Source organism: Rhipicephalus sanguineus, chromosome 10, assembly GCF_013339695.2.
Source record: "Rhipicephalus sanguineus isolate Rsan-2018 chromosome 10, BIME_Rsan_1.4, whole genome shotgun sequence".
NCBI classification, from domain to species: Eukaryota; Metazoa; Arthropoda; class Arachnida; order Ixodida; family Ixodidae; genus Rhipicephalus; species Rhipicephalus sanguineus.
The window spans coordinates 57,248,662-57,264,254 of record NC_051185.1 but is presented as its reverse complement, the minus strand read 5'-3'; the positions used below and the strand labels follow the sequence as shown (position 1 = coordinate 57,264,254).

The 15,593-nt window shown below is 46.0% G+C and overlaps 1 protein-coding gene and 1 long non-coding RNA gene across 2 annotated transcripts in view; both read right to left on the bottom strand.

Moving 5' to 3' along the window:
- Positions 1 to 9,641: 9,641 nt before the first annotated feature.
- LOC125760207 (uncharacterized) lies at positions 9,642 to 11,805 on the bottom strand. Its single transcript, XR_007417839.1, has 3 exons — positions 11,692 to 11,805; positions 10,400 to 10,496; positions 9,642 to 9,947 (listed from the first exon to the last, which is right to left on the bottom strand). It is a non-coding gene; the product is annotated as an uncharacterized LOC125760207 (long non-coding RNA).
- Positions 11,806 to 12,933: 1,128 nt separating this feature from the next.
- LOC119371903 (prolyl 4-hydroxylase subunit alpha-2) overlaps positions 12,934 to 15,593 on the bottom strand; it is a 61,060-nt gene continuing 58,400 nt past the window's right edge. Inside the window, exon 10 of the mRNA XM_037642359.2 lies at positions 12,934 to 13,015. Coding sequence (XP_037498287.2) covers positions 12,950 to 13,015 — 66 coding nt within the window. The 3' untranslated portion in view covers positions 12,934 to 12,949. The remainder of the gene's footprint in view (positions 13,016 to 15,593) is intronic.

The following is a 15,593-nucleotide window of genomic DNA, read 5'->3' as shown; positions in this document are numbered from 1 at the left end:
CTTCGTTATAACCAAAAATATTTTATAAATGCATTTTCGTAACACTGTTAATGTCAAGCCCATACTTTAATTACTTCGTTATAACCCATAATTCGTTATATCCGTGCTGGGCACATCGAAGTTTTACTGTACAGGAATAATGCTTTGAATGAAAGAAAGCAAATGAACTGTGGGGCCTGCTTTCCTGGTTAGACACAACATATTGTAGCCAACAGATAATGGAGCCATGCAAAGCCTGGGGTTCATTACTTGCAGTTTCAATTGATGTGCAGTAATTACTACATCTAGGGAAATCAGGTGAAGTGATCGAGAAAAGGAACTTGTGACTGGTGTGAATCGGGCGCGGAACCTTTGAATTATGCGTCCAATGCTCTACCAATGGAGCTGCAGCGACGGCTATTGCTCCGTCCACATTATTGGATATTGCTGTGCGACTTATATGAACTGAATGGAATGCAAGTATATCTTGAAACAAGGCAGAACTTCTTGGGCTGATGGAGGCTGGAAGTGGTGAGACGTGATCAGACAAGGATTTTCGCTGGATACCACATTTCGACTAGGAGACTTTTTCGGCCAGCAAACGGCAACATCCCTCGTTCAATTACGTCTAACATAATCTCTTAGTTTTCTGGCTTATACGAACTCAGTGAAAGACTATAGTGCATGCTGCGACGTCCACATTTTGCATACTCATCTTATAGAACACTTTGATATGTTATGGACACTGTGCAGAGATTGCATAACACCAGGTCAAGTGTCCAGCAGCGCCAGCTGTGGTGGAAAGTTCATCTGGCATGTAAGGCATGTAGCGTATCTTTGGTGCGAGTGCAAAGTAAATGCTGGAAACAACAGAAAGTTGATCTAGTTGCTTGTGGTTCATGTTAGAAAAAAAGTTGGGCCTCCAAACACAGCTTCAAGTGGAGGAAAACGGACAATCTTATGTTGTTCGTTTTTGTTTCAACTTGTGTCCATGCTTGCATGCAAGCTTAATACGTCTGTAACGTGTTTTGGGCAAAAATACTGTATTCTTCCAAGGTTTTGTGGAAGTGAATAATGTACAAAGTGTTTCTCCTATGCCTGAAAGGAAGTGAAACATTAAATCTGTTTATGCAGACAAATTATTCATTTATAATTATAATGTCAATAATTTTGCCATCACAGGATGATTATTAGAAGAAGGAATGAAGCCCATAGTTTCGTATTATAATTTCGCGCCGAAACTTCTGTACGTGAACGTCAGTATGACGTCACGAATTTCAAATTCTTGTTGCGTATTCTGGCCACATTGGTTCAATGCAATCTTCTGAAACTTTCTACATTAGAGGGGTCGTGAACCATCCTTCGCTCTTGGTGAAAAAAGAAATACATCTTGCAGAAAGTAGACGCGTCTATGAACAGCTCAGCTAAATCTTGCAATCGTGCGCTGCAAGAAGAGTTTAGAAACGGAACGCGAAGTTGCCATTTTCTCAGGCGCCCTTTTTTTCATACAGAAGCCTGCGCTCACTCTCTTCGGATGCTACCGGCGCCTGCATGCTGTTTATCGTCAAACAGCAGATAGCCAATTGCTATTGGGCAAAAGCCGACATAAATCAAGAGCGGCGTTTGGATCAGATGTGCTTGTTGCCTCAGGGTGTCGCCATGTGCCGGCGCCGCGGCGTCCGCTAACATTACACAGTAGCCCCACTAGCGCTCATAGGAATCGCAACGGGAGAGAGGTCATGCCTCGCGCTGACGTTATAACTTCTTCCCCCGCGCCATCCCTCCCTGCGTAGCTTCCAGTGCGCTCGTCGGGACGAGAGAAGAGAGAAAGCGCTTAAAGCGTACGACAAATCGCTGTAACTCCGCTCGTTCATGGCAGATTCGAGAAATTTTTGGGGCAATAGATTCGTGAGGCAATAAGTTCCGATACTGGGGTCTTTCGATTATTATAATTGTTAAAGTGGTTCAGGACCCCGTTGAGACATCGGGTCCCTCATAACACAATGCAAATAATTCTTACCGATAAGCGATTTCCTAGGCCCTCGCGGACGCCGTCAAAACCTATGACGTCACAGCGAGCTGGTACGGGAACTGAAAGGTGGCGTCGCCACTTTTCGCGCGCGTGGTTCCCGGCAATGGAAAATGCTCTCTATTAGAGAGTTTTAGTGCCGCTGGCGAACGGAAGAAAGCGGGTAGAGCACAACAGAACGTAAGAACGCTGGGATCCAATTGTTAGGGGTAGCAAAACTCTCTTCGCCAGCGTGATGCAGTGTCGCGTATCACGGTACAAACGATGAATATTGGCTTCGGTCGCGTTGTTCGATTGGGAAGGGGGGGGGGGGGTGCGAGGAATAGGGGCTCAGTTGCGATTCCGCTGCAGGGTTGCAAAAATGCCTTTTGTACTTTTGTCAAGTACCACGTACACCACACGCTGGGCGATTTTCTTAAAGTTTCGCACGCTAGCGTAACAAAATGTAGTATTGCTTTAGTGCTACCTCATGCATGGGAAGGCAAAACTTCTGTGCGGTACCGTCAGTGTAATGAATCGAGCATCGCCGGGATTTCATTTCAAGGGGGGGGGGGGGGGGGCACTCTGACAAATATGTGTTTGTATGCATTTGTACAGGGTGTCTTTTTTTTATACAGATACAGATTTTTTATAAACATCTTATGACAGTAAGGCTCCTGTCGTTTTGGCAGACGAAATGCACGCCGAGGCGGAAATATTTTGCCGCAGTTAAAATGACGTAGTTGCGAGTAATTAACAAAAGCTCGTTAATTATCTTTTTAACGATTGACTTGAGGGTAGGTGCTCATACTACAAAGTTGTACTGCGTACCACTTTATCGCATACTTTAGAAATCACGGAAGTTGCACGTAGTTCGAGATATTTGTCAACGAATTTCATGGGCGAAATCGAAACTGATCGTGCAAAAGCGCGCACGAAGCGCAACCGTTCTGCTACGTCAGATCGGAACTACCCGTCACATGGGAGGGACGAAATTCGAGGGCGCGCCGCGCCCGTATGTTTTCGCGAAAAGCTGCAATAAGTCACCTCACTTGAGCCCGCGCATCGCCTCACTTTTGCACATAGTGTGTGGTGCTTATCTGTTTCTTTGGAACTGTGCACGACAGAACCGCAATATCAACATTTTCCTTGTCGGGGAAGCATAAAACTCAGGGGCGGCGACTGCGGCGCTTCTTGCAGACAGGCGAAATAGCTTTTCGCGCCCTTTTATGGTTTAAGAAAGAAACAGATACGCACCACCCATCGCACGCAAACACTAAGCTGTCTGCTAGTGTATTATAACGCTTGCCGATTTTTCTGACCAGATTTTGCTTTGGCGTGCCTTCATTCAAATTTCATCACGTCCCTGTCACATGTCATTCCGGTGTTCCGCCGCACTTTGTGCGCGCCGGACGCGATCAGTTTCGACTTCGCTGTTGAAATTCGATGATGAATATCTGTTGTGAGACAAAGGTGCGCCATCACTGATAGACGAACAGGAAGCCTCACGCACAGGTGCCTCGTTGAAAAGTGTGTTGTGCCAAGAAGCTCAGTCGAACATGGTGGTGACCCACGGTGTGCAGCGTCTCGCGCAATTGCATCCAGCAGTACGATGAAACATGCTTCTTTATTTCTTGTTTTGATGATGCCCCATCAAACGAATAATTGTAATTAAACCAATATTCAAAAGATTGGAGAGCTATAATTCACATCCACAAAGCACTACTGCATAAAAAAAGTCAACTCCAGTGCTTGTCAAATGAGTGCCGCAGTGCTACAGTTGACCTGCCGAGGGGGGGCCGAGCCCCTCCTTAAAAATTGGAGGGAGGGCCGGCCCCCCCTCTGCCCCCCCCCCTGACTTTAACCCTGTGTACGTCTACCGTAGCACCGTTCGTTTAGTTGTTAAAGGGACACTAAAGAGAAACAATGAATTGGTTTAGATTGATAAAGTGTGCTCGGAGAACTCTTGTGTAGTTTATTGCACCACCATAGGTTTATTATTAGAGGAGAAAAACAAGTTCAAAGTTTCATTTTTTAAATTTCGCGCCGAACTTTGTAATTCGTGACGTAAAAGATTTCCAAGAGCATTTAACGTATTTTGGCGCCACTGACTCGACGAAATTTCCGCAGACTCGTTATGTAAAGTCTCTGGCCCCCCCAGAGAACAATGTACTTCGATTTAACCGATTAGGAACTACGTAGACCCAAGCAGGCGCCGTCAAAAATATCTGACGTCACGGCAAATGGTGCGGGAATTCCAAGGTGGCGTCGCCACCTGTATTTTCGTTTTGCGCGTTTTCTCGCTTATTAAGCGTCTTCTCGCAGCAAGCGTGGTGTTTTTGGTATCGTGGAAGACTACTTTACTAATGCGAGAAAAATCGTTTCGCTCTTTAGTGTCCCTTTAAAGTTACGAAACGGCAAGGTTAACAGCCCAATATGGCAGCACCGAAACCCATTCGTAAAATAGTCTATAAGTGCATTGCACTTAAAAGTAGTAGGTCGGAAACGCACACGCCAAGCTTCGCTTGCCCCATTTGAGCGGTAGGTGAAGGGCCTAATTTTTTAAATTTAATTATGAAGCGTTGCAGTCAGCTGTACTAAAGGGCAGCGGTTTTAACGTCTATAACATGTAATGTCGAAATGTGCACTTCATGACATTTTGTCGTATCATTGGTTCGTCGCTTGTAGAGAGACAAACGAAGCACTGTGTGTTGAGATTGCTGAACATACTCGTGATGCAAACAAATTTATTAGTCAGGTCGGGCATCCAGGTGGGCAAAAGGCGGTGAAACTGCAGTAAAATTTAATTAAATTGCTATCGTTGGTTTAGCTAGACCGCCATCTCAGTTGTACCGATGCTGCATCGCTCTATTTTTAAGGCGAAAGCCTTAGATGCCTCATCAAACGCGTAAATTCACCGTCGGCGTCCCGCGGCGTCGCGCACAGCACGAATGAAGCAAAATAACATTGTCACGTGATAACGTAACCGTAAGACATCATCATGACGTCACACATCGCTAACATTTGTGGCGTCATCATGACGTCACAAATTTTTGTCATCTTGGCGGAGCCTGTCCTTCCTTCTTAAATTGTAGCCTACTTCGCTATGCTTAATGGTACTCCAGGGTGATGGGGGAAGAAGAGGGCGTGTGAAAATTTCATAGACGATGCTATCCTTAAGCCCCACCCTCAACCCTGGCGCCTGCACCAGTCTTTTATATTATAATAGCAGCAAACGCGAATAGTGAACGTCGGCGCGAACACGAGCGATACAAAAAATCATCAAGTGATGACGTCTTACTGTGACGTCATCATGGCGTCACAAATCACCTCATATTGTAACTTCATTATGACGTCATAACCTGACTTCACATGATGACGTCATCAGATGAAATCGTCGCTAGGTCAAACGTGGCCGACCCGGAGGCACTACAAAACCACGTGAGGTGCAAAAACCTTCCAATACCTCCGATCCCGGAGGCTGTGCAGAAACCACGTTTGATGCAGAAAGCTTTCGCGGGGAGATCAATACAATCGACTGAGAAGAAAAATAACAAGATGGCTTTCGCGTAAGAGGCCGTGTGACTTTTTGAAGTAGTGTCAGTGCCGCTTTTGTGGTTCTCTGGTGTGTATGACCGGTTATCCAGCAGTGGTGGTGAGCTGCTGCAGGATGACGCCGTACATGATGACCGACCCGAGCGTGTTCAGGTAGAAACGGTCGTCCAGGTCGAACGAGTCGAGTGCAGTGAGCGTGAACGCCTCGCCCAGTGAGGCGCAGCGTCGCAGTATCTTGACCGCGCCGCACACGGCACCGCGGCGCGGGTCCGTGCGGCTGCTCAGTCCGGGACCCAGGGTGGTCGCCATTTTTCGGGCCTCGCCATGTACCGAGCAGAGCCGGTGCGAGAGCAGCGCGTAAACCGAGAGCAGGTAGAGGTTACGTGGCAGGCGTACCCCGTGCAACCAGAAAGAGCGGCTCTTCTCGACGAAGCTGCGTAAAGAGGAAACGGCACAAGCTCTGGTTGGGATGAAAGACGTTAGAGAGGTAGGTTCCTCCGTAGTGACGCGCGGTAGTCCAGCTAGGCTTAAATGGCGCTTCAACCGTATCTGTCAGTCTATCCTAAGATATTTATAGATCTCACGCCATCGCATTCCACCATCAAAGTCCGCTTGATGCAGGGTCACGGTCACGATCAATGGACGATACACACAACTCTATTTCGGGCTCTTCGCCCACCAACTTCCTTTACCCTTAACTTTGATTGCTTCACAAAAATCTCTCTCTTATTCAGGATAACTGTCATTTTGGCTTGTTTGTATAAGTTCATGACGACAAAAGCCCTCCTTCCAGTGTTCTTTCCCAGGAACTGCAGCGGATGTTCGCCGTCTGCTTTGAGATGACTCGGTAGGGCAGATAAGCTTGCGGTAATTATGGATGATCATTGTCAAACACCACTCACGCAGCTCTTTCATAAAGAAGGAATATACACGAATTTTTAAATATACTACGTCGAAACCATGCGTTTAAAACAAAAGATTTAAGTACCTGCAAGCTTATGTGTAATTCCTATGGTTGACAAGGCAGCTCTTGGAGCCCCTTTACCGCCAACCTTAGCAAATCATTGCACAAACCAAGATGAGAAATACCTTAACTTAATGAAATCATTTGCTAGTTGACTGCCTAGTCGTTCTAGCCTCTCAGAGTTTTGTAATGGTCGTGGAAGCACATGTCGTGCCCAGCGGAGTTCAAACGAGGCGCCACACTCTACTCACCTGAGACCTATGTGGACAGACGCCACGATGGCGAGCATGAGCTCCGCGTACCAGACGAGCACCAGGAGGGAGAAAGCCGCTTCCAGCGAGTGAACCATCTTGAAGACGTCGAGCAGCGCAGCGCCGAACTCCCTGACCTCCTGGGCGGTGACGGTTCCCAATCGTCCTCGAAGTGAGGGCCAGGCTACGTATGACCGCCTGAGCGTCCTCCACCAACCGCAAGTAGTTCAGCATGACCGCCAGCTTCAGCAGCGCGGCGATGTAGAAGCAGGCAAGGTCCGCCAGTTGTCTGGACGACAAGGAGAACATTCCGCCCGAATACATGGACCGCCTGGCTAGGCCGTTAAAAACATGCGCGTGGTGTTGTCGCTGGCGTTGTCGCTGGCGTTGTAGCTGGCGTTGACGCTGCTGGCTGGAGGGCTCGGTCGCCTGTTCCGCATGGAGCTTGCGTACTTGAACGGCTTGAATGACTGCGCGCAGACGTCGAGGATGGCGAAGGCGACGAACGAAGAGACCAGGAGTGCCCTGCTGAGACTGGGCATTCGAAACTGACCCTTCCTCGTGGTCTTGGTGTCGGCGTGACACTGAAGCCGGTAGTGCTGGAGCTTGCCGATCGACGACATGAAGATGTGGCCGCTTAGCGCGCTCGCCAGGTAGCCGGTGAGAAGCTGAAGGTGTGCGAAGGAAAGCCTTATGGTGGTCCCCAAGAACACGTCTATCGCCAGTAGAACCAACTGGTACGCGGCTAGAACGTCGACGATTATGAGGACGAAGTAGCGCGGCCACGTTACGGAAGCCGAGCGCTCTTGAGGGTCATCCATCGGTCACTGCAGTCGAGTGTGTGTGGACAGTGACGGGGTGTAGGCTCAAAGGGCCTTAGGCCAAACTCCGGAAGTGACGAGTTTTCCTAGAGAGCTCCAGCTGGAGGTATACTTCCCAACCAACAAATTGCGCCTGCTCAGGAATATAAAACCTGTAGGTTTATGCAAGACCTTTTCTTTAGAAATTTCTTACGTGTCCTTTGAAGAAGGTGGTCTGTGTCTACTGCAGCCTTCGAAAGACCATGTCGAGGTAAGTGGCGTTGACTGGCAATGAAATCAAGCAGCCCTTTGTGCTCGGGTCATGAAGAGCAGCCCTAAGTAACGTGTGATTAAAGTACGGAATCGCTGTGACTATAGCAAGAGAAACTGCGCGTGCCAGCCTTGATATCCCTTGCTGTCGATTGGCGTATATCGCCACCAGACGTGCATTTGGAGTCCGTAAGCGCTGCCTCTATACCGGTTAATTATAGAATTAATTATGCACATTTGAAGCGTACGGGTTTGTAGGAGCGTCAACAACTCGGAATCGATAACTGCATTACTGCACTTAGGGAGCTCAGCAATAATTTTTATCAGGGTGCACAGCTGGTGCGGACATAATGAAAGTGTACTCCCGATAATTATTAAGCACCTCGTCAAGCGAAAGTCTCATCGACCGGCTGTACAACTGCTCACTCGAAATGATGACCGCGGCACGGTTCGAAGTGCTCCTTCCTTCGTTCGTTTATAGTCGTAGTTTGCCTCGTCATGGTCGTGAAATCGAGGTTTGAGCGGTCGTGCCATTGGTGCACTTTCCAGTCGATAAATAATTTTTGGAGTGGCGTGGGTTCAAAGCATACGTACGTTCACGAACTTCATCGTAGGCACACGATCTGCTCCTGTTCAATGTTTTAAGCAGTACATGGAGGTGATCAAAGCCATATGCCAACTTCGTCGTTAAAAAAACAAGAAACAAAGACGAGGACATACGTGCTTCGTTGTCGTTATTTATTTACCGGTTTACTTATTTTGCCGTGATGTACACATGTTCTCGAGCGCACTGTCTCTGGTATATCTTCTGCGCAGTGTGCATTTTATTGCAAGGATAGAATAACGAGCGAGTTGAATTATTCCATGGTCCACAGCGTCGCCCCTCCTTTGCGTGAGTCCACTTTTTTATTTTTTTTGCGAAGTGCACAATAGCTATCTTACTGCAAGCCTACGGCGCTAGAGAGTCCTTCATAAAAGGCTTCAGGAAAAGCAATGCGCACCATGCGAGGTTTATTAGGGCGAAAGCCTTAGACGCCCAATGAAACGTGAAAAGCGACCATCGGTGCCGTCGGCGTCAACACGACGTGGTCTGAAAAGTCACGTGATCACAGATGACGTCATCACATTGCATCGTCGCTTGGTCAAGGGTGGACCGATCCCGGAGGAACTGCAACGCCACGTGAACTGCAGAAAGCTTAATGGTGGCGGTCGGGGGGTCGGTGAAATTGACTGAGAATAATAAGGGAAACAAGATGGCTTTCGCCTTCGAGTCGTCTGAGGGGAATGCATAAAGAACGGTGTGACTTTTTTAATATATGGCATAAGGGCGTATTGGAGCAGATTTGAGATAATGTATCACGTTCACCATTACCCGCTTCTTTCTGAACTAGCAGTTACTTACCTGTTTCTGAGAAATGACGGTAGTCGCTGTAATTTTTAAAGCAGCGTTCTCGCCTACGTGTCAAGCAAATGTGGTCATCGTAAATGACGTCGAATCGGCGCCGAGTTTCAATTTCATTGAAAGACTGAAGGAAAGATGTATGAAATATGAAGAAGTATGAAAGCAAAAAGAAAATTGTGTACGAAGACGTTCAAGTTGGGTGTCTGTGGCTGTACTGTATTTGCAAACAAGCTTTTAACACATCACAATAAAAGTCGTGCAAACTACAACCGCTTTCTCTGAACAGCCGGCGGAGTGCCAACGTCTTTAAGGCGGCCTTCGTTATAGACTGCACAAACCTATCCTTGGACATTTGAACATTCTCAAAGCAATGTGCGCTATGTTACAACATAGACCATCCCTTGACCATCTCTTAAACACCATGAAGGTGGCGTGCGCATCCTTTACATAAACGATGCCTCTGACTTTCTTTTTCATTTTATTAAAAAAAAAACAATGTACGCTAATAGGGACGACCCGTCGTTCCCAATAAAAAATTGAAATATCGCGAAGATAAAAAGATACTCAAAAGAAGGAACGAATAGCGGCAGGAACAAGAGAGGAAGTAACACAGGTAACAACTATCACAGCTTTGCCGAATCTAGTGTCCTTCTCCGTTGCGTCGCCGGGCACGGTCTGCGGAACATCTGGCCGTTGGTTCGAATCCATAGGTTGGCGACTGCAATAACAGAAAGAGAGAGTGCGAAATATTATATTAGCTAACCTTGATAAGAAGAGCGAAGTGGATGAGGTTAGTGAACCACACGTTATTCCGTCAAAAACAAATCATGCAGAATGTACATCCATCAACCAATTATGAGTATCCGTTGAGAGTTATCGACGACAGCTGCAGAAATAAATGAAGGCATCCGAAGGGTTTCTCACTCAAAGTCATACGAACAAACCAACGACAATGAGGCCACGGAAAGCATCGGAGGAACTAATTACTACGTCCAGCTTAGCGTAACAATAACTCAAATTTAATAACTACGCTTTGTGGCACACCTGCAAAAATATTTCGCTTCTTTTGAAATACCGAGGTTCTATAGCATTCTTTCAAAATGACTGTATACGCTTTACAAGTACCCATAAGGAGAGCTGCATCGCACACCGAAGCAAATGTAAACGTACCGTGCTTTGTGCCATGTAGCACGGAGCATGCGCCGTGCAATGTGCGCACGTCGTAGCTGCCATCTTCGCGCATGTTGTACCAGAAGGCAGCCGAGCCCTGCGAAAAAAGAGGCGTACAAATATAAGTAGTGATTTCAATTTCTTTCAGTTTCGTCTGACATTCAACACGACTTCGTGCCAATCGCGTTGATAGGCACAGTGGCAGATCCGGAAAGTGCCTGTCCTTTCTTTTTTTCCCCATTCTATTCTAAAAGCAAAGTAAACGCTGAAGCCTCAGCAGGGGCAACACAACATCCACAACACAAGCGTCCACAACACAACACAACACAACACAACACACAAGACAACACATCCACAACACAACAAGCAGGCAACACAACATCTACGACGAAAGTATCGTCCTATTGTGAGATACCCTGTATACGAGCATGTACTAAAGATGGTCATGTGGCAGGGGATAGCTCTCGACACGGGTGGTACGAAAAAAACAAACAAAATGACTTTGCAATAAGGAACGGAAGTTCTTTGTCATTTTTGTGAAGCGGGAGGTCCATGTGTCAATCACCCAGCTCGGTGACAGTGAATAGCAAAGGGAAAAGCTCAACAACCTGGGTATTAAAGTTCACGAAGGCCAAGAACCTCGCCACGTTAAGCGCCGTCCGACAAGGCTGACAATAGGCAGTTTTAGAATAGGGTACGCATAGATAGCGTATGACGCATGCTCACTGGCAACGAACGCTAACGCAGAGCTTTGCGTACCATATCCTAGAACAGCCTTATTTCTGACAATGTAGGCTCTGGTCCGCGTCAACCTTCGTTGTGGGCAGGTGGGGATCCCCGGTAGTACGGAGAGATAGAGATACCTGCTTAGAGATTCCGCTAGATTCGATCATCGCTACAAGCTTAACGTTATTGTCATCAGAAGAAGGAACTCACGACTGTTATGAAAGAGCCCTCATTATACACACCGTGACAATCTAAACAAAGAAAAAGTCAACGAAGGATATCTAAAGATGGTTTCGATATATTCAAACATGCGTTAGCGTAAGTTAGGTGTAATCGTACCTCGTGCATTTCTTTGAAAGCCGTTTCTGAGCGCCTCTGTTTTACATTTATGGTCAGCTTGCCAACTTCGCATTCCTGTGCGTTCTGTTCGAGACGTGCAAGTGTGTTGCATCACATCTTCCGCGACATTTATTTCACGCGATATATACCGATTGATTGATTGATTGATTGATTGATTGATTGATTGATTGATTGATTGATTGATTGATTGATTGATCGAAACTCACCATTCGCGGGGAGACGCCCGCCTTGGCGTAGGGGAACACCGTCGAACCTCCCAAACTCACATCTGAAAGCTGTTCCGTTGAAAAGAAAAACAAAAAAAAATATCTGCATTAATAAGGCAATGTATATACTCGTGACGACAAACCAAAGACCAGAATTCACTTCGCGAAAGAGCCGAAAGAGGAGAGACAAGTGCTGACGAAGTATTCTTCACTTACTCTGTTAGAAACTGTGTATTAAAGAATTCCACGACAGTCTTCAATGCAAGTGATTCACAACAGTGTTTGAGCGAGGAATGACGTGTGACCTGCGTTTCTACACAGGCACTTGTCTTTGCTGGGAAGCAGCTGCTTCCGCTAGTAGCATTTCTGCACGTAATAACTGACTTTCTTCCGGATTAGGATGGGGCGAAGAAGAAGAAGATCGTGCGTAGAGTAAGTCAACGTGTTCAAAATGGAACAGCGAAGAACTGGCTTAAGTTGAGTTATGACAGATGTACAGATAAGGGCACCACTCGTTCTGGGAAAACCAATAACAGTACCCGTTTACTTTCGAACAGGTGAATAATCAGCAACCTCAATGACGACATCAGACCTTCTAGGGTGAACGAGATCGAGGAATACACCGTCTTCAAGCACTGTTTAACTCACTGCATATAACTTCGAGTAGTACCCTTTCTTGCAGTAGCGTAGTCTACGTTGAGGAGGGGGGGGGGTGAAACACACTTTATGTATGCTCGTGTTTGTGTGTGTGTATACACACGCAAAATTCAAAAACTTCGGGGGGGTTGAAATCCCCCCTCCCCAAACCCACCTCCACTCCCCCCAGGCTACCCCAGTGCCTTCTTGCCTTAGAACTCGTTATCGATGTCACATCCGGTCCCTCGGGGTACCGTACTACGTACGAGTTCAAACTGCCCGTAAAATAATTTTTCCTCGGTAACGTATGTCGCAGTTACGTCACTGAGTACCACTTCCGTTGTGTAGGCGAGCTTTTCTTTGAAGCCAGAGGCTCATAACCGGAATACCATCTGTCTTTTGTTCCCCTTCTGTTAAAAAAGAAAGAAAGAAAGAAAGAAAGAAAGAAAGAAAGAAAGAAAGAAAGAAAGAAAGAAAGAAAGAAAGAAAGAAAGAAGCAAACAAGGAAAAGGAAAATAACGAGACAACATGGCGAAGACTGCGCGAAAGTGCAGCACAGAGGCCCACTTTCGCTCCACGTGTCTGGGATGTTAGAGCGGCGACGCCGGTGGTGGTCAAATACTCACGTAGAACATGAAGTAGCGATGCGGTCCCCAGACAGCTTATCCGTTTCGTCGATTTCTTCAAGCTGCGGGCAGAAAAGGACGGGAGAAGAGAGAAAAATACAAACAGGATCGTCTCAGCGTCACGCAGACACGTACGCAGTGCGGCATATACGCATGCGCAGTAATGAAAAGAAAACGGAAGAGCGCACGCGCATCGTCGAGAGTGCACATTCACGTTTGGGGTCAATGATGAAAGAAGTCGTGTCGCTTTCACTCGCGGTGCACTAAGCGTGGAGGCTCGGTTCGTCTCCTCGACTTCATGATATACTCTGGTTCTTTCTTTCTTTCTTTCTTTCTTTCTTTCTTTCTTTCTTTCTTTCTTTCTTTCTTCTTTCTTTCTTTCTTCTTCTTTCTTTCTTTCTTTTCTTCTTCTTTCTTCTTATTTATTTCTTTATTTATTTATTTATTTATTTATTTATTTATTTATTTTGCTTTCTTGCAAGAAGATGAGGCGTGTGAGAATGCTCTAACTGCCCTACGCATGCGACGTAGCGCTGAATGGGCAGCGCAAAGAAAAAAGAAGTAAAAGAAAGAATGGAATGTATATATAAGAGTAGAAACTAGGGGTGTGCGAATATTCGAAAATTTCGAATAGCGAATCGAATAGCATTCTATTCGATTCGGTACTCGAATCGAATAGTACATATTCGAAATACCGAATATTTTTCCGAATAGTTTTCGAATAATCAGCGCCGACGGGCGAGGAGAACGCGAAAACAACTAAATTCTGGAACAGCCAACGATCATTTTTCTTCTTAATCACTAAATTACCAATGTGCATGCAGCCCAAGATTTTACGAGACTACCGACGCATATGGATTACCGATGAAGGTGTTTTTTCTTAAAACTCCACTCTTACTTAATTTTTACTATGCTGCACCTGCATCGCATTAACCCAGTTCGTGTCTTCGTCTTGTAATAACTGAAGGTGGGGACTGCGGCTACATTCAGCTCCACGAATTACAAGAGACGCAAGTGGTGTGTTTGCATAAATATTTCTTGCAGATACAGCTTTCAACAGTGATGTTCACACGCTTTCGGTGCCGAGCCCCATGTTGTAATGACAGGTTTATCCGTTTTATTACAGCCTTAGCTGTATGCGTGGTGTTCGGTTAAAAACTGATTAGTTTTTGTGTCTCAATTTTATTTAAAAGCAGGTGACAAACCTTGATTACGGTATCACTGCTGCGTTTCAACCTACACTTACAAGATATTTCGAAAAGGCTTAGGTTGCTGCTGTGTACGAGCTTACCTGAGTTTTCATAACTTAAGTATTTTGCGTCGCTTAAAAGTAACCGTAATTTCCTTTGGTGAAAGTTTGTGAATATTCGTTTAAGTGAAAATGTCGTGGAGTTGTCTTACTATTCGAAAACTATTCGAAGAGTATTCGATTAGTATTCGTATTCGATTCGGTGTTATCACTATTCGATTCGTATTCGATTCGGTTCCAAAATTCACTATTCGCACACCCCTAGTAGAAACATAACGAAAACTCCCTCCTTGTACCGTCGTACGTAAGTCACGAATATATAGCGACCAGGCACAAGGATGATGGTTTTAGACACTGACACTTACGGTGTAACTTCAGACACAGGGGCGTAAGAAATTTTTTTTTCGGGAGGGGTGCAGGGGCGTCTGCCGAACCTTTATTTATGCTCGTGTGTGTGTCGGTATATGTGCGTGTATATCATCATCATCATCATCATCATCATCACCATTCATTGTCATTCATCGTCATCAGCCAGACCACGCCCACTGCAGGGCGAAGGCCTCTCCCATTTTTCGACAACTAACTCGGTCTCGTGCTTACTGCGGCCACCAAACTGGCCCCGCACCACAAACCCCTTTTTGTTTACAAATGTTTTCCTTCCTTCCTCCCTGACCCACTATTCTCTCTTCTTGCCCCCTAAGGTTAGACCTATGATATTCCTTTCTATTGCTCGGTGCATCGTCCTCAAATGAATTTGAACCCACTTTGTAAGCCTCCACGATTCTGCTCCGTAGGTAAGTACCGGTAAGATGCAGCTGTTATATACCTTCCTCTTGAGGGATAAACTACAAACACCCAACCGTTGTCGGCAAACGCACGAGGAGGGAGACAGAAAGTTAGTCGGGCAGATGAGATTAAGAAGATTGCCGGTATAACGTGACAGCAGCAAGCACAGCACCGGGTTGACTGGCGGAACATGGGAGAAGCCTTTGCCCTGCAGTGGGCGTAGTCAGGCTGATGATGACCAACTACGTTCCAAAAATTTTTTTTTCAAATGTAATTAAATTACATTACAAATTACAGCTCGCCGAAAGTAATGGCACTGCATTACTATTACCATGAAAAAGTAATGAAATTACTTTGAAATTACTTTTAAATCTTTACCATGCACGCACAACAAGTCTACATTTCATTTACACACATTGAAATCTCAGGGATCTTTGTTCAACGTCCCACGATTGAGGTTTGGCACCCAGGTTAACTGGCCGTTGTTATTTCTCCCATGTTGGTCAATCTTTTTACGCCACAAGAGAAGCGGATACGCTATATCTTATTCAAATGTAATTGGGAATATAAACTAATGAGTAATTGTCGAAGTAATTCATTGCACT